The sequence below is a fragment of the Canis lupus genome, chromosome 20 (genome assembly GCF_011100685.1).
Source record: "Canis lupus familiaris isolate Mischka breed German Shepherd chromosome 20, alternate assembly UU_Cfam_GSD_1.0, whole genome shotgun sequence".
In the NCBI taxonomy this organism is placed as follows: Eukaryota; Metazoa; Chordata; class Mammalia; order Carnivora; family Canidae; genus Canis; species Canis lupus.
The window spans coordinates 25,118,874-25,139,811 of NC_049241.1; the positions used below are offsets into that span (position 1 = coordinate 25,118,874).

Below are 20,938 nucleotides of genomic sequence, written 5' to 3' on the forward strand. Positions count from 1 at the left end.
ATAGAACCAATTCTGGGACAGTACGGGATAGGCCAGGTACAAGATGCTTCTGGTCCTCCAAGCCTGCAGGGTGTGGATCGTAAGGATGCTCACCAGGATCACTGTGCTGAGTGCAGGGTGGGGGTGGTGGTGGCAGGTGTATGACCGCCCCCCCCCCCCAATGCCCACCCCATTTCAGGGCTAGATTGTGCGAAACTATGTCTTAGCCAAAGGTTTAAATAAAGCAAGGCCTGGAATCAATTTTGCTGATTTTGTTAAGGAAGACCTTTAAAAGTTTGATATTGAGATAACATGGAAGACATGCTGTTACTAGTGAGAATCAACACTCTGGGAGCTGACAGTGTCTGGGTGTCACCATAATTCTCTGGAAGAGCCGCAGGGTGTGCCTGCTTTAGATGTTAAGGACAGTGGGTTGGCCGGCTTTAGTGTGTTTGCCTAATTGGAAGAATTAAAAGGAGTAAGGATAAAGAGTGAGGATCTCCATTCTCTTAAGATCACCGTGTTTGCCTACCTGTCTCCACTGGCTCTCCCTGGTCAGGATCCTGGGTTGTCTTTTGAGGGACATAATGAAGATGAAGACTTAGGTCCCAGTTTACTTCCTGAAGAGGTAGAAAAGACATCAGTGGGAAAGATTCCAATCAGTGCCATCTGACATGGGCCCTAGAGGAACAATGGAAGGGTTCTCTGCTGTAGAGAGTCATTGAGTACCATTTTGCGGGTAGGTAAGCCGGGCGCAGAAAGTAATTTACCGACAGTTCTAAGGCTGCATAAGAGCTAGAGTTAGAATCTGGGTGACTCCCCCACCAACCCAAACTGGTTGCTATAGTGTAGACCAGGGGTCAGTAAACTGTAGGCAGCAGGCTAAATGTGGCCCACAGCTTATTTCTGTAAATAAAGTTTTACGGGAGCAGTCACACTCATTCATTTACATATTGTCCTGTTTCACTCCAGTGTCAGAGTTGAGTACTCATGACAGAAAATGCATGAGGCACAATGCCTAAAATACTCACTATTAAGCCTATTTTAGAAGACGTTTGCTGAGTCCTGGTGTAGACAATAGGAGCATAATTTCAGGAACCAGCTGTAATCCACTTGACCCCCGTGACCCTGCTTCTTTTGATCTGCTTTCCCTTTCTTCCTGGCTGTTGTCGGTGACATGAGATCTTTTCCACCACCAACGGGAGGACCTTGTAAACGAACCTTACACAGACCCATAGTGGAACAATCACTTATGATGAAAAGTTTTAAATGTTGGTTTCAAATGCCCCTGGCTGTTTTACCGTCCAATTCAACATCGACTCTGAAAATGTAGCCAAGTGGAGAGAGCTTATCTTGCCTGCCCTCTGCCTTTGAAGACCGATTTTATTTTTGAAGCCTTTAACAGGTGTTGGTTTAATAGACTTGTGCTGTATTAAGTTCTCCTTGCCCCTGAGGGCTGCCTAGGGGGTAAACCGACACGGGGTGGAGGTGGGCACCGGGGATCAGCACCGCACCTTCCCTGGCCCCACAGCCGCAGAGCCCTTCTCACTTGGTTTCAGTGGTGGAGAGAGCCTGGGTGTCCCTCTGCAGCTCTCCGTTCCCCAAGAATCAAGGCGGCCAATCCTCCCTCAGTTAGACATCCTTAAAGACATGATCTCAGAGGAACTATTCTTTCCACCCAGAATATCCATGAGTAAGGACTTGAGCTTCCCTGCCTCGTTTGCTGAGAGTCCAGAGGCACAAAGCCCTCTGGAGAGTTGCTCGCACAGGCCTCCAGGAAGCTGATACAAAAGCTAGGCCGAGCTGAGGCCGGTCATGCAGATGGGTCTGAGGAGACCAGGAAATAGCCAGCTAGCATTCAGACCCAGCCAAGCTTTGCCGAGGGCTTATGGATTGAGTCCAGGACTGTGTCCTTAAAATTCTGCTGGGAGAGCCTCTGAGATGGCACGCCTGATAGTCCTGCCCTTCTGAATTTGCATTTGAGTTCCTCTTGCTTCGCAGCTGTGTGACCGACCTCAGGAGATCTTCAAGCCTCAGTTTCTTTAACTATGAAGTACAGAGATTAATAGTACTTGCCCCTTTAGGTTGCTCTGTGATTTCCCTGTGACTTCACCCAGGACCTGCTGTGTACAGGTGTTGAGTTATTGGTCAGCTGTTGCTAAAGAGAACTTGAGCAAAGATCTAGAAGTTACTAAGCTAAGTGTGGGCCTTCTTCGGAACTGGACAGTCAGTTACATTAAAGGAGACATGATGACCACCTCCATGTTGCACGTGGCATTCAAAACATGGACAGTTTCTTGAAAGTGGACCACCTGATGGAATCAGGGCAGCAAACACATTTTCACAGCTGTGTACTCTCAAGGGGGTAGGAGGGCTTCCCCTGAATACTGCCACCACGTTGGGTCTGGCATTTTATGGATGGGTGTCTGGAGGGGGCATCTTGGGTAAGCCGACTTCCCGGGATCGGGTAGGATAGGGTTTGGTGGGCTGTGGTCAGGGCGTGCACATAAGCCACATTTACTGCGGGAGTGAGGAGGGGAATGTAACGCATCTGGTTGGGGATCCGTCAGTTCTCTGGCCGTGGAGTCCTGCAGAAGCTTTCGTCTGGGATTTGCTTTGAAGCACAGCTACCCAAGATGATACTCTCCAGCTGGAACACACTTATTTCATGCACGGAGCTGAGACTGAGGGCCCCGAGTCAACGATTTGTTCCTGAGAGAGGACTCAGGCCTGCCTGCTTTGCATTGAAATATGGCAGAGAAGTAGACAGGAACCAGTCATTTATTATATTTATTCATTCTTTTGCCAGAGCAGCTCCCGCAAACTAGATCCTGAGCCTGGCTCTGAGGATACAAATATGACTAATAAAAACAAGAACTGGTTTTATTGAGCAACTGTTTTGTGTCAGGTCACATCACCCGGGGGGTATAGGAACTTCACACCTTGCTTTATAGAGGAGGCTCCTCTCAAGGTTCACACCTAAAAGCGTGTAACTGGGATTTGAACTCAGGCAGGGCAGTGCTCATGGCAGGTTCTTCAGTGCTATGCCAAATGCCAGTGATGAGCTCTTGGCCTTGGGTGGGGTTGTCACGGTCCACAGAGATCTCTAACACAGTGTGATTTTTTTTTTTTTTTTTTTGCCATGTTGGGGGGTGGGTTGGGTAGAGTCTACAGGAGCACAGAACTGTGTGGCCAGTTTTCCAGAGTGCAGGAGTTCAGGAAGAATTTGATCAGGGTTTTGAGCTAGAGTAGAGAGATCAGTCCGGGGGCGGGGGGGGGGAAGGGGGGGTGGAGACGGCAGTGCATCCTCAGCAGCTGGGACCAGCAGTGTTGAAGCCCTGAGGACCCGTGAAGGACTAAGTGTGTTGTGTTGTCTGGGCAGGACTACCACTGGGCCACTGACACGCTTTCTTTCCTTCACATTCCCTGACTGAACTCATCTGCTTAATGATTTTCTTCTGCCTCAATGCTGACAAGTCCCAAATCTCTGAGATTCAGAAATTCAACTTGTATTCATTTTTTATGAATCATTCAACACTTATTTATTGAACACCTGTTATGTGCTTCACACTGTTCCGGTGGTTGGAGACACATTAGTGGACAGATCAGACAGGTATCTCCACCTTCCTTGAGCCATATCCTGGTCGGAGAGAAGGTGTTAAACTTAGAAATAAGCATATTACTGAATATATTAGGTGATAGTTAGAGCTTTTGAGAAAAATAAAGCAGGCAAGGGAGTGGAAAGTGTGTGTTTTTTTTGTTTTTGTTTTTGTTTTTTTTTTTTTTTTTGAAAGTGTGTGTTAGAGAGAGATGGGCAGGAGGAGTCTGTGGGTTTAGAGAACCTGGCCAGGGAAGCCTCATTGCAAAGGCGATGTGTGAATAAAGATGGGAAGGATGTAAGGGGGCATCCTTCTGTGCATCTGAGGGGGCAGAGCATTCCAAGCAGAAAGGCAAGTGCAAGGGTTCTAAGACGTGTGTGTGCCTGCTTATCTGAGGGCCGTGTGGGGTGGTGTGTACAGTGGAATGAGGGCGGGTGTGTGGCAGTCACGTGGGCTTCGGAGACCACTGTGAGGACTTAGTCCTACATGAGATGCAAGAGTCATCGTTTTGAGTGGTAGGCAGTGGATTCTTGTGAACTGACTTGGGTTTTTTGTTTTATTTTTAAATTGTGGTAAAATACACATAGCACAAAATTTAATCAGTTTTCAAGTGTATAGTTCAGTAGTGTTAAATACGCTCGTGTTGTACAGCTGATCTCCAGAGCTATTTCCATCCTGCAAAACTAAAACTGTCTACCCATTCAGCAGTTCCCCATTCCTACCTTCTCCAGCCCTTGGAAAGAACTACTTTACTTTGTTTCGGTGACTTTGACTACTCCAGATTACCTCCTAGAAGTGAAATCATACAGCATTTGTCTTTTTGTGACTGGCTTATTTCACTTAGCATAAAGTCCTCAGGATTCATGCTCATTGTATAACACGTGGGTCAGAATTTCCTTTTTAAGGCTGAACTTAGTGCATTGTACGTGTAGAGTGTGCTGTGTTTATTCATCCTTCGATGCACATTTGGGTTGCTTCACCTTTTGGCTATTGTGAATAATGCTGCTATGAACATGGGTGTGCTTATATCTCTTTGAGATCTGCTTTCAGTTTTTTTGGATATATAGCCAGAAGTGGTACTGCTGGGTTGTGTGATATTTAATGTTTTGAGGAACCACTATACCATTTTCTTCAACATGGCACCAGGGTTCCCATTTCTCCACATTCTTGTCCACATTCTTGTTTTTTTGTTTTGTTTTGTTTTTAATAGTACCAATTGTATGAGTGTGAGGTTATTGATGTTGAGTTTTCATGTCCCGCTGGCCATTTGCATGTCTTCTTTGGAGATACATCTGTTCAAGTCCTTTGCCCATTTTTTAATTGGGTTGTTTGGGGGTTTTTTGTTGTTGAGCTTTAGGAGTTCTTTATGTATTCTGGATATTAATCCCTTATCAGATACATGATTTACAAATGTTTTTCCCCCATTCCTTGGGATGGCTTAACAGGTTCTCTCAGGTTACTGAGTTGGGAGTAGTCCACACACACATAGGGGATGGCAGGCACACCCACTAGCCTGCTAACCAGGTTATCTTCAGATCTGCAGACTAGAATATTTAGCATCAGTGTTTGATGCAGCCCCCAGCTCTCCTCTCCAGGTCCTCGGGGGCCTCTTACTCTTGTCTTCTGTCTGTGTTGCTGCCCCCTCTCTTGGACCGTGGTGACATGGAGTCCCTATTCCCCAGGTTGGCCTGGGAGGCCTCGCCTGCTGTGCTCTGCCTGCCTCCCAGCTCCTGGCCTGGGTCTTCCCAGTGTCCGCCTCCAGCCCCTGGAGTTGGCCCCCACACCCTGCTCGGGGCAGAACTCAGCACTGCCCCTGGCACTTTGTGTCCCCGGTGCCTGTCACCTTCACTCTCACGCCCGGTTGTGTCTCATCCCTGGGGCTGCCTCTTGGGCCAACTGGGGATGTCTACGGCATGTGAAAGAGCCGCCTCCTCATCACCAAGTCCTTCCTCCACAGTGGGCCTGGTACACCTAGGGGCCCACAACCTGTTTGAATCCATGAACAAACAGACTGGCAAGAAAGACCAAAAAAGGTATAGGATGAAGGGCAGAGACAGAGGAGAGAGACGAGGCACAATGGGAGAAGCGTCAGGGGGGCTCCCAGCTGTCCCATGGCCCCTTCCTCTGTGTACAGTCCCTTTTTGCATGACTTCGGGCCACGGGTGCTCCTTGCCGGCTTTCTTCACATCCTCTATTCCTGGCTCCCTGGTCCTGCATTCACAGTTCCTTGGATGAGGCTCAGCTCTGTTGCCTTTCTTGTTCTTCTTTTCCCATACTTAACATAATAAAGGTTTTCTTTTCTTTTTCCCTTTTTCTTTTGGAGGCAGAAAACTGAAGAGACCATCTTTATTAAGAACATAATAAAGAACTCAAAGGACAGAGCTTTGGCAGGGAGAGGACGCGGAGGGAAAAATGGCCTTTCATTCTGGGGAGACTTCCCCGTGTGGGGAGTTGTGCTCTTGTAAATGGATTTTTGGGTTCAGGGCCTGGGAGAGTTGCAGAAAAAAACAAAGGAGTGGACAAGCAGCCCCAGAGCTTCTGGGAAAGAGAGCCTTGTTTATGCCTGTTGGAACCGATTTGGTCAAGTGTTTGTTTAAAAGAGATGCCACTTGGTAAGCGACGCCTGGCTTCCTTGTGTTGTGTTCAAGAATGCTTTGATTGGCCAGGGACCCTGACACTGTTGACTCAGAAACTGGCCTGAGTGAGTGCCTGGAACTGGAGGCCCAACAGTACCACCCAACAGATTCTGAAGTATCTGAATATTGGGATTTAAGGCTGCTGTGGTTTGAATCTGCCTGGCACAGCCAAACCCACAATTGGGGGCCGGGGTCCCCGTAGCCTCCAGCCTTGGCCAGCATTTGTTATCTTTTTCCTGATTGATAAATTTTGGTTAGTTCGTTAAGTTCAGGGGTTTCCAGAAAGAGGACTATAGGTGCAAATAAGTCATGGTGGTAAAATGCCTTTTTTGGGTGGGGGTTAAGCACTCTGAACACTTAGGTTAACATCTGCTTTCGTGTGGTTTCAGCTGGGTGATCCATGTCTCTAAAAGAAGAGGTCACGGCCCCATCTTCCATACGAGGAAACCGAGGAACAAAGCTATCAAGAGGGTAGAGTCAGTAGGGTCAGATTCACTCCAGATTCTACCTGGATCTAATTCCAGGTAGACTGAGCATCAATCCTGTTCTCCTTAGGTTGTCAGAATCGTGCCATTAAAAAAATAATAATAATAAAAAAAATCCCTTGTGCCTATCCTCACATGTGGCAAAACATGAGGTGTGTCATGAGCATTAAGTTGGATTAGACCTGAACTCTAGGCTATGGTGCCTGCAGTCCATAAGTGATGGGCTTGGGCTACATTCTGAAGATTCTAGATGAGAACCCCACCAGGAGCTGGTTGGTTTCACCAGGAACATTCTTTATGGGAATGCACACTTGTGAGTTCTGAGTTCTGGCTCAGTGTTCTCTGCATGGTGTACATAACCCCTGCATTCTTGTCCTTGGGGAGAGCAGCCTAGGCTTTGAACTTGGGCAGACAAACATGTCACTGCCAGGAAATTCGATCTTCTGTCTAGCACCCAGCCAGCAGGTGATAACTTTGCAGAAAGAAGAAGAGGAGACCTCATTTGAAGAGCAGCACCACTTTGAGAATTATCTGAATCAGGGAAGAAGGTGTCTGAAAGAAACAGTGGGGAAAATGTTGTTTCTCTGCAAACAGACTCCAGTCCCCTCCCTCTGTGTGTTTCAGGCAGCACAATAAGATCCGCGGTGTGGAGGGGAGTCAGCTGAAGGCTTACCTTTCCCTGGAGGTGCTGGACCTGAGCTCGAACAACATCACGGAGATCCGGAACACCTGCTTTCCCCACGGGCTGCGCATAAAGGAGCTGTAAGTGCCCCTGCTCTGCCGTCTGCACCCAGGGTGGGTGCAGAGCATGGGTTTCCCTCTCCCCTGTGCCCAGGCTGAGCCTGGGGTGGGGGGCTGGGCATGCACCTTTGGCTTTCCTCAGCAGGGCAGAGGGCGGGGGACCCCGGTCCACTGTCTTCTGTGTGCGTATTTGTAGAGCATCTCCTGCTTAAACAGCATTCTTCTTCTTCTTTTTTTTTTTTTAATTTCAATTAGTTAACATATAGTGTATTATTAGTTTTAGAGGTAGAGGTCAGTGATTCATCAGGTGCATATAACACCCAGTGCTCCTTATATCTCGTGGCCTCCTTAATGCCCATCACCCAGTTCCCCATCCCTCCACCTGCCTCCCCTCCAGTAACCCTCAGTTTGTTTCCTGTGATTAAGAGTCTCTTATGGTTTGTCTCCCTCTCTGATTTTATCTTGTTTTATTTTTTCCTGTCTTCCCCTTTGATCCTCTGTTTTGTTTCTTAAATTCTGCATGTGAGTGAGATCATATGATAATTGTCTTCCTCTGATTGACTGACTTTTCTCAGCTTAATACCCTCTGGTTCCATCTACATCATTACAAATGGCAAGATTTCATTCTTTTTGAAGGCTGAGTAGTATACTCAGAGTGTGTGTGTGTGTGTGTGTGTGTGTGTGTGTGTGTACACACACCACATCTTGATCCATTCATCTGTCGATGGACTTCCAGGCTCTTTCCATAGTCTAACTATTGTGGACATTGCTGAGCAGCGTTATCCTGACTGCATAGATGGAAGCTGAGGCAGGGAGGGGGTGAAGCAGCCTCACAGACCCATCACTTGAGAGGAGCCACTAGCTCTCAAGTACAGGTGTAGCTGGAGGACAAGGCCTGTGTTCTCTCTCATTGCCTGGACTGCCTCCCAGGAGAGGTAGGAGGGAAGATTCAGGGGTATGTAGCAAATGGCCCTGCAGGGAGGCCTCCCTGCCGAGGCTTACGTGGTGGGTGCTGATCTTCGTGGCACCCCACTCCTGAAGCCTGGAGTGAGCGCTCTTCGAGGAGGTGCGTACTCCCACATCTGGGTTCCCAGGACCACCTAGATCTTTTTGTTGGTGTGTGTCCCCTTTGCCTATCCCAACAGCCCTTCTCACACCCAGTGCATGGTGGAAGGGAGGAGGAACCATTCAAACCTGTTGAGCTTACTGTTTATTGGTAGAAAAATATTGCTTTGGGGAAGAAACTAAAAACCCAGGCTCCAGAGATAACTTCAAATGACATGTGAGTTTTCATTCCCCGTGTCATTACTCATCCTGACTCATTTTGGGGATCGTTCATGAGGGTGTTGTAGGAGTTATTTTGACCCCTCTGTTCAGGGAAGCCAAGGTATGGTACCCAGATTTTTCTGAGATCCCAAGGAGGGGATGTGATTTCTTTCTTAGGCTGCATCAGGGCACCAGAATTGGAAATGGGGGGGGGGGGGGGCCCTGGCCTTTGTAAAGCCAGCGTGACCATGCTGAGCCCCCACTCAGGGCTTTCCAGAGGTGTCCTGTTGCCACCTGGCACTCCCTTGCTTGGGACAAAGAAACCAACAGCCACTGAACTGAATTGCAGTGACCTCTCTCTGTATGAAAGCAGGAGGGACTTTCTATTTTGGCAGCTCCTGGCCCATGTATCTCCATCATACAGACTGTTCCCCTTTAATGTGGGGTGTTAGGAACAAGCAGTCCAGCCCTGCTTGCACAGAATCCTCGTGTGCCCTGTCCTGGGCCACCGCCTGACAGAAAAACGCCTCATCCCCTTCCCATCTCTGGTGAAGCAAATTCTCTCTGGTCTTTTTCCTTTATGCTTTAGCTGCAAAAAGCAGCGTTTGTCCATGGAAGGTGGAAGGAATGCGGCGGTAGCGGGAACTTCTGACAGGAATAACCTATATTATTCTTCCCTTTCCTCTCTGTTTTTTCTTCTTTTTATTAGCTGATAGAGTGTACACACAGTGGAGTCACAGGTACAATCTGTATGTCCCGGTGTGTTGTGAGGGGAAGTGCTCTTTACACACATAATCCTATAGGAGGACGTCCCATTGAGGAGTTGCTTGTTGTCCAAAGGGACCCTGGGCAGGTCTGTTTAACTAGTGTCTCTTTGATATATTTAACACGATTAAGATGAGTTGGTTTATACACATTTATGAGAGTGTAGATACAGATCTAAAGTTGTACAGTGAGACCCGCTTTAATGGGCAGCCCCGGTGGCTCAGCGGTTTAACGCTGCTTTCAGCCCAGGGTGTGATCCTGGGGATCCAGGATCGGGTCCCACATCGGGCTCCCTGCATGGAGCCTGCTTCTCCCTCTGCCCCCCTCTCTGTCTCTCTCTCTCTCTGTCTCTCATGAATAAATAAATAAAAATCTAAAAAAAAAAAAAAAATTCAGGCTGGTAGGGTGCCTGAGAGGCTCAGTTGAGCATCCGACTCTTGATTTCAGCTCAGGTCATGATCTCAGGGGTCAGGAAGTCGAGCCCCGAGTTGGGCTCCCCGCTCAGCAGGGTCCCTACTAGAGATTCTCTCCTCTCCCTCTGCCCTCCCACCCGCTCATGTGTGCACACACGCTCTCTCTGAAATAAGTAAATCTTTTTAAGAAGTAAATACAATGTAAGGCTGCCTCTCTAACTTATTAAATCGGTCTGACTGTGCCTGGAAGTGGACTTTCTGATTCCTAGGGCTTTTCCTGCCGACTTCGAACCCTGGGTCTCAGTGGGTGTTGAGGGAATCCCATGGGTGGCTGTGCAGCGGGCCCTCTCACAGCCCTGCTGGACGGTGAGGGTGCTGGGGTCAGTGACGTCGACCCTGCCCCCCGGTGGAGGCAGCCCTGGCCGCCAGCCTAGTGTGCACCAGGCTGAAGTGATCATCCCATCAGGGCCCGAAGGGCATGGTCCTGACGCACCAGTTTCCTGCTCCCCTGTCCAGGAGTAAAGACGATGAATGTGCCCTCGGACACCTGTCCCCCCCGGGTGTGTTTAGCTTTTGTCCCCAGCTCAGCCAGGTCTGGTGTCTGTACCAGGCTGAGGAAGGCCCCCTACTGACCATGACATTTTCTGCCCTGTCGCCGTTCCAGCAACCTGGCAAGCAACCGGATTGGCACCCTGGAGTCGGGAGCATTTGATGGTCTGTCACGGTCGCTGGTAATGCTCCGCTTGAGCAAAAACAGGATCACCCAGCTTCCTATGAAAGCATTCAAGTTACCCAGGCTGACACAACTGTGAGTATGGAAACCTGCACTTTAATTAAGGTTAGCCACACTTTATGGAGGCCAGATTTCCCCATGGCCCTCGTTGCACATGCAACCCCTTCCTCACTCCTCCTCGGCCAGGCCCTGCGTAAACTATCATTAATGGCCCTACGGTGACACCTCATAAAAACAAATTAGAAGCTGGGTCTGGTGCCTGTGGGCTGCCTCAGGTTGTGGAGGAATCGAGATCCACTGAGGATATACATGCTTGTCCTCATGGGCACTTTCCAAAATGAGATGAGGAATCCTGCTGCTTAGCTGATCCTGGCTGATGCTTAGGCTGTGTGGATTGGGGTATTTATCTTCGGGGTTTCCGCGTGTGTGTTTTTTCTCTAAAGTTCCGTAAAATCTCTACTGTAGACGCTGTGGTATCCAGCACTTTCTGAGCAGTCTGAGATGAAGTTAGTGTAGCCAGAGGTAGTGAGCAAGAGGCGGGCCATTGTCCTCACTTGCTAAATCTTATAAGGTAGTTATTGTTTTGCTTTTTTGTTTATTTTTATTTATTATTCATTCATGAGAGACATAGAGAGAGACAGAGGCAGAGGGAGAAGCAGGCTCACTGAGGGGAGCCCAATGTGGGACTCGATCCCAGGACCTCGGGATCATGACCTGAGCCAAAGGCAGATGTTCAACCGCTGAGCCACCCAGGTGCCGCTTCTTAAGAAAGGATTTGTTTAGTTTTTTGATTTCCAAAGCTGAGTGCACTCCTAGGATGGCACAATTTTTTCATTTTCTTATGTCCTTTTTATATCAGAAGAGTATCTCAGGAAAACAAGCCAGTGTCGGAGATTGGGTCTAAACAGAACAATTGTTCAGAGCCAGGTTCAGCACCAAGACGGGGCGCCCAACCCCAGCACCATCACACCTGTGCTTCACTCGCTCACACACGTGCTGTCACACACAGACACTCATTCACACTCTCTGACACACACACACACACACTCACACCCATGTGGGAGATCTCTGGTCTCTTCAGCTCTGGAGAAGGTCTCTTGATGCTCAGAAGGTTGTGTGAAGGAGCAGAGTCATGATGAGACACCAAAGAAGTATTTGGGGAAAACCAAGGGCTTTCTGGTTAGCCCTATGTTCCCCCCTCTTCCCCTAGTGTTACTAATGGATCCAGCCCACCCAGCTTCCTGAAATTTTTTGGTGAACTGTGGTTTTGTCATGTGGAGTTGGACGCCAGATGGATGTGCTTCATCCCCTCCTCTCCCACATTCACCAACTCCTCTCCATCTGTAGAGACCCCGGCTCATGCCTCCAGTGGGAAAGTCATTGCCATTTGCTATCCAGTGGTTAGGTTTTTCCCAGGTCGAGTCATCTGGTATGGATTGCTCTTGCTGAGCTAAGAGACACCTCACCTAAGATGTTCCCATCCTGAGTCACACCCACCTCCTCACTGCAGGGTCCTGGATGTCTGGGGAGGAAATGGAGCATTTGGTCATTTGGAGGCCTGGTGGGGCTGGCTTCTGGGGAACGCTGCGCCCTCCTTTGTTCACGAGCCATGGCTTAGTCAGCATCACTGCCTGCGTGGCAGGCAAGAGCAGCTTAAGACACATGGGGACCCCCGCGGTCCATTTGGGCTTCGCCAGGACAGCCTCACCCCAATTTTCTTTGCTGGCTCAGAAACCCAGCTGGGCCTGCATGGGAACAGTTGTGGGTGGGGTACATGTAGCGAGGCCTCTGAACCTGCTATCTTCATCCCTTCAGGGACCTGAATAGGAATCGGATTCGGGTCATCGAGGGCCTGACATTCCAGGGGCTTGACAGTTTGGAGGTGCTAAAGCTCCAGCGAAACAACATCAGCAAGCTCACGGATGGGGCCTTCTGGGGACTGTCCAGGATACACGTGCTGTAAGTGTGGTGTTGGGTTCCGGGCAGGGCCCCGGGTACAGGCACTGCGGACCTGCGTGTGCTCATTCAGCCTCAGCCCACACTGCCTTGCAGGGATCATTTAGGACTCTAGCCGCACCTGGCCCCCTGCGCTTTGGGTCTCAGGAGGCTGGGCACAGCTTAGTAGCTTTGGTGACTTTGCCCAATCTAAGGGTATTTTCCTCAGAGGTTAGGAAAATCTCGGGGCGGCGGGGGGAGAGTTTTGGTGGGTTTGGTCAGGGAAGCAGGTTGGTAAAGGTAGAAGGAGCCATTGTGCTTGGGCTTCTGTCCCCTTGCCAAGTCCTCAGCGAGCAGTGGGGTGCAGAGTGGGCCTCCTCCTGCACCCTCCCCTCTCCCACGTGCTACAGGAAGTTCCCTGTCTCCCTGTTTTGGATATGACCGTCTAGATGTGCAGGTGGGCCCCAAAACATCTAGTTCACCCTGGAGATTTACTTATGTTTAGTGAGCTAATCAAGCCACTCGATGCAGGTGTTCCACTGTTATCAAGGGAGCACTTTTTCCAGCCAGATGTGTACGGCCGCAGAGCTTGCTTGCCTGCAAGTCACGTAAAACAGAGAGGGGCAGAAAAGGCAGTTACTGATCTTCCATTTTTAAACATTTAAATTAGTTTCTTTTCAATGGGCAGTAACATGTACTCTCATAACTGAGTAAAATCAGAGGGTACAGAAAAGTGCCTGTGGCCCCTTGCTCCCCATTCTTTCTTTCCCCTGGTTCTCGTGAAGGGCAGTCTCTTGTAGCCCTTTCCTGGTTGGTTTTTCTTTTTTTCTTTTTTAAGATTTTATTTTTAAGTAATCTTTACACTGGGGCAACTGGTTGGCTCAGTGGTTGAGCGTCTGCCTTTGGCTCAGGTCGTGATCCTGGGGTCCTGGGATCAAGTCCCACATCAGGCTCCCCCACAATAAGCCTGCTTCTCTCTCTGCCTGTGTCTCTGCCTCTCATGAACAAATAAATAAATTTTTTATATTTTATTTATTCATGAGAGAGAGAGAGGCAGAGGCACAAGCAGAGGGAGAAGCAGGCTCCATGCAGGGAGCCAGAAGGGGGACTCGATCCCGGGTCTCCAGAATCAGGCCCTGGGCTGAAGGCGGAGCTAAACTGCTGAGCCACCCAGGCTGCCCAAATAAATAAAATCTTGAGAAAAAAATAATCTCTGCACCCAATGTGGGTCTCAAAGTCATGACCCCAAGATCAAGAGTCACAGGCTTCACTGACTGAGCCCACCAGGGACCCTGCCTTGTTGGTTTACTTCCCCCGTCTTGTTGATCAACTGGAGATGTGTTATGGTTAATGATGTAACTTGCTCAGGAACCTGCCATGCACACGCATGCACACACATGCACATGCACACATGCGTGCATACACACACCCTCCCTTCCAGACTGCAAGTTACGTTCATGTCTTTTGTTATCTTTGCAACGGAGACAGAAAACAAAAACTCTACATCCCGTTTCATCAGCTCTGCGCTGTGCTCATTATCAAAAGTGTCTCTGATGACCCCCTATTCCTACCCACCCCCACACCCACCCACACTCTGCGAGGTGAGGGCATCAGCATTAGCACTGCGGTCTTGCTTCTCCCTTTCTTCCTGGTCCTTGGCTTGGCCACTCGTCTGTTTCTATCTATTCAAAAGCACTTTTTCGTGACCTCCTAAAAACTTGTTCTAAACTTTGAAATCCAGGAGGTGGTGTGCTGAGATTTAAAGAGAGTTCTGAGAAGAAAATGGAGTCCGCACATGGCATTTGGTTTTTAGGTTGAGCAAATACATACATGTCGAGGGTGAGGAGGTGCCCGCGAGGTTATTTATAAACGGAGTGCTCACCTTTTGAGCAGCGGCAAAAAGTGAGACAGATAAAAAGAAATCCTGGTTGCCCGAAAGCCTTATAATACTGAACGTGGGGCAACATATGAATTAGTAACTTTTATTCAAGAAGCTAGTGCAGTGGGGTCATCCTGGGCTGGGCTGTGCAGGGTCGAGAAGCAGGGTAAGGTGTCCTCACCGGAGCCTCTTGGTGGGAGTGAAGTCCTCAGCGCCGTGCAGAAATTCTAGCATGGCATCGTCCTGTTTGCTTCTCCTAACAGCCTTGCAAAGTTGCTACCCTGGGGTCACTCCATCTTACAGATGTTTCAACCCTGTTCGGCCAGTAAAGTAGCAGAACTGGGATTTAAATCCAAGTAGTCCGACCCCAGAGCTAAGGCGTGTCTCTAGATGCCAGGGTCCAGAGCCTACATGTGGTTAGCCAGGCCTGGGTTTGAAATCTGGCCCCTCACAGCTTGCAGAGCTAGGGAATGAATCTTACGCAAGTTACCTACCTTCTCCCAGCCCCAGTTTTCTGATCTCTAAGTGGGGGGAGATAAAAAGTACCCCCGTTCTCTCTCCTTTCTCTTCCTTTCATGGGCTCGGCCATCTGCTGTGCCCTGTGCTTGGAACCCCTCTGCCCATTTGTGTGCCTGGTTCACTTGTACTCGGCTAAGAAAGGTCACCTCAAGGAAGTGTCCCCTCGCCCTCCGAACTCCCGAGTCAGCCTGGGCGCTCACTGCCATCTGTTGGGTTTGCCTGTCTTCCCCAATGTCTGACCCACACACACACACATAGATGCCCCCCTGCACCCCCCCAGACCCCACGATCCTCGTCTGCGCTGTTTTCAGATCCTCAGTGCCCACTAGTGTGTGACCCGAGGACGTGATGGGTGTGCACATGAGAGCAGACCTCCGGCGGGCCTGCCCTCACCCTGTGCACTGTCGTTGCAGGCACCTGGAGTACAACAGCCTGGTGGAGGTGAACAGGGGTTGGCTCTACGGCCTCTCGGCCCTGCACCAGCTCCACCTCAGCAGCAACTCCATCGCTCGCATTAACCGTGAAGGCTGGAGCTTCTGCCCGAAGCTGCATGAGCTGTAAGTGTCCCGCCTTTGCTGTGTGTGGAGACACTCGGGGACTCTGCTCGTGGGTGACCCTGCTGGGGTGGGAAAGCTCTAAGTCCGGTGGGTCCACAGCGGCTTGGGAAGCTCAGGCACTCAGGGGCGGGCAGGCCTATGGCCTGTGTCGGGTTGGGACGGGGGACACAGCTCCGCCAGCCGAGCCCTGAGTGGGACCTCAGTGCTTTGAGCTGGACTCCCTCCTGATGGCCTCTCCACACCCCTGCATTCAGATTAGCTGGAGCTCCAGGGTTGGCCTTGGAGAGTTTCTGAGGTAGAGCGCTCTGTTCTAGAAGGGAAGCCTCTTGTACATTAGTGGGCACGCCCAGTGACATGTGCTCCTCTAGTGACAGGGCTTATTGGGCCCTGGCCCTGAGAGATGGTGACACCCTGATAGTGGGAGAATTGCATGTCATCCTCAGAGCGTCCACCCTCCTTCCATTAGACAAGTCGTCCGGGCCCTTGGCTCCTTCTCTGTCCCTGCTCTGCAGCCCTGTGGCTGGGTGGCAGGGGCCCGTGCCGAGGCGCATGTGCACATACTCCTCCCTGGACGGCGTGTGGCCCATCCTTCCTTCCAGACACCTCCAGACCAGGCTGTGGGCAGGGACTGGGAATCCTGAGCCATGGACATCCCCGAGACCACCAGTGACGTCCCAGCTCCTGGCAGGAGGGCCTGGGCCTTCCGCTGTGCCAGTGGGTCCCTGACGATGGAAGTGGCACTGCAGGTGCCCGGTGGTCATGCCTGTGTCTGACCCCTGTGCTGGGTGGTGCTTTTGGAGGAAGCAAGCAGATCCTTGCTTCTGACCAGCTCTCGGTTCAGGCCGTGGCCCCACCAGGGAGGCCCCAGGACTCCTGGTTGGTTGTTGTCCAGGCCTGAGAGCCGTGAGGAGGCGAGAGGAGCCTCCTGAGTCCACCGTGCCTGGGCCAGGCCAGTTGCTGAGTGAGGAGCCGAGCTCTGACTGGCTGAAGGCTGTGCGTGGCCCTGGTTTGGAGGCAGCAGTGAAGGTGTGTCCCCTGTGCCCCTCTGGCAGGTAGAGCAACATGAGCTGTCCTCCATCCCCATGACAAGGGGCAGAGAAGGTCACAGAAATGCCTCAACCGCCTATCAGTTTGCCAGACATCCAGTAGCCTCAGAGCCAGATTTAGGATTGCTTTCCAGCATTTCCGGCCCCTCCTATAAACTTAATTCTGTCGTGGCAGGTGAGGAGGTATTTTTAATCACTTGCCAGGTCTTCCCGACAGACAGACACCATGACTTATTTCTCCAGGAGGGAAATAATGTTACTCTCTGCAGCCTTTAAAAACTCCTTGATCTTCTCCAAATTTATTTTGCTTCCCCCTGGCCCAGCCCAGATTTTCCATTTTTCAAGGATGAAGGATAGGCCAAGTAACCAACCCAGGGCCGTGTGCAGGAGGCATGCCGGGAGGAAGGTTTGATTCGGATGCTCAGGGAAGATGTGTGGGGCATCGTGCGAGGAGGTCCCAGGAGGCCCGCTGGGGTGCGGGCAGGAGAGGGGACCCTGGCCCCCCCGCCCCCAGGCAGGAGTTTCTGGGAGGAAGGCTGGTTCCATGCAGTGGCTAGTGGTGCCCTCTGCTGGCCAGTGTCGGGCGTCTAAGAGGGCTTCCTTGCTCCCTGTCTGAGCCCGCTGGGTCCGGGCCAAGGTCTCAGGCCCCTTCGTGAGAGGTCCCTGATAGCCTGAGTCAGGACCCCCCACGGACCCGGCGTGAGGGATTGATTGGAGCTTGACGGTTCCTGTGTTGTATGACCTTGTGTCATCTTCGCAGCTCAACACACCTTCCGGTCTCCGTGATCTACACAAATATTCCAGGAGCCAAACTCTGCCGGTGTGAGGCCCTGGTGGGTTTCCAGCTGCACAGGCCCTCTGGGGGGGATCCCCGCGAGCCTGCCAGCGTCCTGTTGTCCCACCGAGACCCTGCTGAACGTGGCTCGGTGTTCAGGAGACGGCAGGGCGCGTCCGTGTTACGTGACAGTGACGTTTGCTTCTCTTCCCCAGGGTCTTGTCCTTCAATAATCTCACCCGGCTGGACGAGGAGAGCCTGGCCGACCTGAGTAGCTTGAGCATCCTGCGCCTCAGCCACAACTCCATCAGCCACATCGCAGAAGGCGCCTTCAAGGGACTCAAAAACCTGCGTGTCCTGTACGTCCTTCACGGCGGGGTGGACAGAATGCAGGGGTCCCTGGCTCAGAAGGCCGAACAGAGTCAGCCAGCTGCCGCCCTGAATTCCCTCCTCATTGCTTTCGTGTCAGAATCCGATCCAGAGCTGACCTATGTGTGCAGAGCATCACACTTTTTTCAGAGCTTCAACTGAAAAAAGAACCAGTTGAGCAGAAAAATGCCTCTCTCAATGGGTGGTGCCCAGAGGGTGACAGTGGCTCTGAAACCTGCCATTCGCAGAGCAGTAATTCCTGCCGTGCCCTTGGCGGGATGCTAGGGTCCCACGGTTGGGAGCATCCCCCCGGAACCACAGCCAGCGCTCAGGCTGTCTCATCTTGAATCTTCCCCCTGCACCTTCGGCACGCTCTGTGTCCAGGAGGCCCCATTTCAAGGGATGTAATGGGAAATCCTATTTCTGTCCTTGAGCTTCAGTAGGGTTATTTAACAGAGAGGCCATAACGTCCTTTTCTTTTCAGTTCCTTATGACGTGGGGTTGCCAGAAGTTGCTTCAGGATGCTTTTCTGGGAGCTACAATTTTTCTTTTTTTGGCTCCAGAGAACTTCCAGGCAGCCATGGGCATGAAGCCCCCAGAGAAGGGTGGGTGATTTCCACCAGACAGAGTGGGATACGAAGCCTCCTGCCCGACATGCCCCGCTGCACAGAGGGCCTGCTCCAGTGTGACAGGAAGGCTGTGCACTTGCACCTGGCACAGAGGCCAGAGCAGGCTTCAGTGCTGGGCCATTGTCAGGAGTGTGAAAGAGCCCGGATGCCAGGCTATTAAAGCCGAGGTCAGCCAGCCTTTGAGCGTTTGCGAGGCCCGAATAACAAGGCCAGCAACATTCAGATTGAGCCAGAAAGAAGAGAAAAGCTTTGGCAGCCAGAGCGAGGAGCAGGGAGACAGGCCCACAGAGCGGCAGCCGTGGGTCCCAGGCTTTCATTTTGAAGATAATAGGGAGAAACCCGTTGAAAGGAGGGATCCCTTCCAGCAGCAGAATCTCGGCGCTTCGAGCTTTCTGCTCTAAGATAAAGGTCAGAGCGAGCACTGCACTTCTCCAGTGGAGCTCCCCTCCCTCCTGGCAGTGCTGATTGCTCTGGAAGGCCTCTTGGGGGCCCGGAGCAGCATCCCTTTTTGTTCCTTGCCTGTGTCGTGGGCAAGAGTGCAGGAGAGGAAGGCGTAGGCACCAGAGAACCATGGGGGACATTGGGGCAGCCTCTGGTGGGGCAGGGTGGGGGCCTGGTCACCAGGTGGGGGCCTCGCCTGCCGCTGTGATCTGCCCCGCGAGCTGGGGGAGGAAGCTGAGTCATCCGCCTTGTGATCTGCATTGTTGGAGGAGACTGGGCTGAGAAGTCCGCCAGCCCTGGCAAGTGGGTCACAAGTCTGACTCAGCGCCCAGATGTCGTCCCTGGCTCCGAGTCAGCGGCTGTGCAGGCCCCGCGAGGAGGGGCGACTCTGGCCTCCAAACCCACTTGCCAGCACCGAGTGGCCCCGGGGAGGACCCTGTGCCGGGGCCTCTGTCTCCGCCATCTCCTTCCTCCGTGTGCCTTCGGTGGCCTCTTAGTCAAGTCTGGGAGAGGGACTCTGGTTGGTGTGAGGGCAGACAGGAACCTTAAAGAGCCTTTCTGGCTCAGTCTCAGTGCCCGTGGGCAGATGCCTGCTGTGGGGCGGGCGGAGGGGCGGAGGTGGTTTCCCCATGTGCTGTCTGCACCCTTTTCCCGCCCCGGGGCCTGACCCTCCGCACGTGGGGAGCAGCCACAGAGCTGGGGAGCTGCGTGCTTGAGGCACATGGCAGCTTTGTGGGAAGGCTGAGGCGGCCAGCCTCTCGACGGGGTGTGTGGAACAGGCTTCTCGAAGCTCAGCGCTTGCTCTTGGGTTGACCGTACGTTACAGCTGGGCATCTAGAATACACACCGGTTTGGGGCTTCCAGGACGCACACTGGGCGTCCGTCTGTTTTCCCACTTGATGTTAAAGAGAGTGGAGAACTCGGGCTGGATGGTGAGCCGCCTTTCTGTCTCCTCCCCAGGGATCTGGACCATAACGAGATTTCGGGCACAATAGAGGACACCAGCGGCGCTTTTACGGGGCTCGACAGTCTGAGCAAGCTGTGAGTATCTCGGCACCGCCGTGGCTTCTGCGGAGCTGGTGCACCACGGTTCTGAGGCTCTCCCTGCCTCCTGTGTCCTGGGCCCAGCTGGAGCAGGGCCGCTCGCACTGATCTTTTGTCTGGGAAGAAAAGTCTGAACAAGAGCGCCGAGGCGTGCCGGCCTCTCCCTGGCCCGCCGTCTCCCACTGCCCCGGGCGCTGGTTTCCCTGCGGCTGAGACCTGGTGTTCCGAGGCCTGTTGGGTTTCCTCTCTTGCTGAACTTGTGACTGACGTGAAAACAACTAAATATTTTTTGTCTTGCTTTGCACAAGGAAATCTTGCCCTCTTCCAACTGCTAGAAAGTGTGTGAAATTCTAAAGCCAGGTACCGTTAGTGGTTTGGAACGTCTGGTCCATACTTTTGTTGTCAGTCGTAACGTTAAAGAGGAACAGCCGTTACCATGGGCTAATATGACAGCACCGCAGTTTAGTCAAGGTTTCTGTATTTAAGCCCCTAGAATTTGTCACTCATTCCGCAGGGCGTGTGTGTACGTGTGTCGTATCTGACAACCTCACGAGCGCGCTCTATCGTGCGCCCACGTCGTGGCCGAGGAAAGGCAGGTGAAAGGATGTTGCCGCAGACCGCACGGCGGGGAGGGTCGGCGCCGGCCGGTCCAGCTCCAGAGCTCGCGCTGCTCTCCCTCGTCCCGCCTGCTTTCCCTCCGTGCGTCACCAGCCCCCAAGGAGCCTCCAGGAGTGGGAACGGGAGTGGCTGTGACCACTGACTACCAAGTCGGAGGGAGGGTCCGGGCAGATGGCAGAGGCAGTCCCCACTGCATCACCCCCAGCCTGCTCGGGGACAGTGAGCCTAGCAGAGTGTGAGCGTCTGACAGAGTGACCAAAGGTCTGCCTTCCTTTTCCTTCCCCTAAAAAAGTGCCCCCTCCTCCCCGCCTCCTGGCCCCTTGACCTAGCAAGCCTGGGAAGAGCCAGGACGGCACAGAGGTGGTGCCACAAGAGCCGAGGACACGGGCCTCACTGCCCTGGGCCTGCCTGGCTGGGCCCTCAGTGACAGGTGTGGGAGAGGGCATGGGGGGGGGGTAGCGCCACTGGGACCTCTGTGGGGTCTGTCCCCCCAGTGGGACCTGCAGCAG

General features: G+C 52.1%; 1 protein-coding gene across 2 annotated transcripts in view; it reads left to right on the plus strand.

Moving 5' to 3' along the window:
• Positions 1-20,938, plus strand: part of LRIG1 (leucine rich repeats and immunoglobulin like domains 1) — a 110,843-nt gene that overhangs the window by 66,340 nt on the left and 23,565 nt on the right. For both annotated transcript variants that reach the window (XM_038565891.1, XM_038565892.1), the window contains exons 4-9: positions 7,324-7,461; positions 10,549-10,692; positions 12,433-12,576; positions 15,364-15,507; positions 17,544-17,687; positions 19,728-19,808. In XM_038565891.1, the coding sequence (XP_038421819.1) occupies positions 7,324-7,461; positions 10,549-10,692; positions 12,433-12,576; positions 15,364-15,507; positions 17,544-17,687; positions 19,728-19,808 (795 nt within the window). The remainder of the gene's footprint in view (positions 1-7,323; positions 7,462-10,548; positions 10,693-12,432; positions 12,577-15,363; positions 15,508-17,543; positions 17,688-19,727; positions 19,809-20,938) is intronic.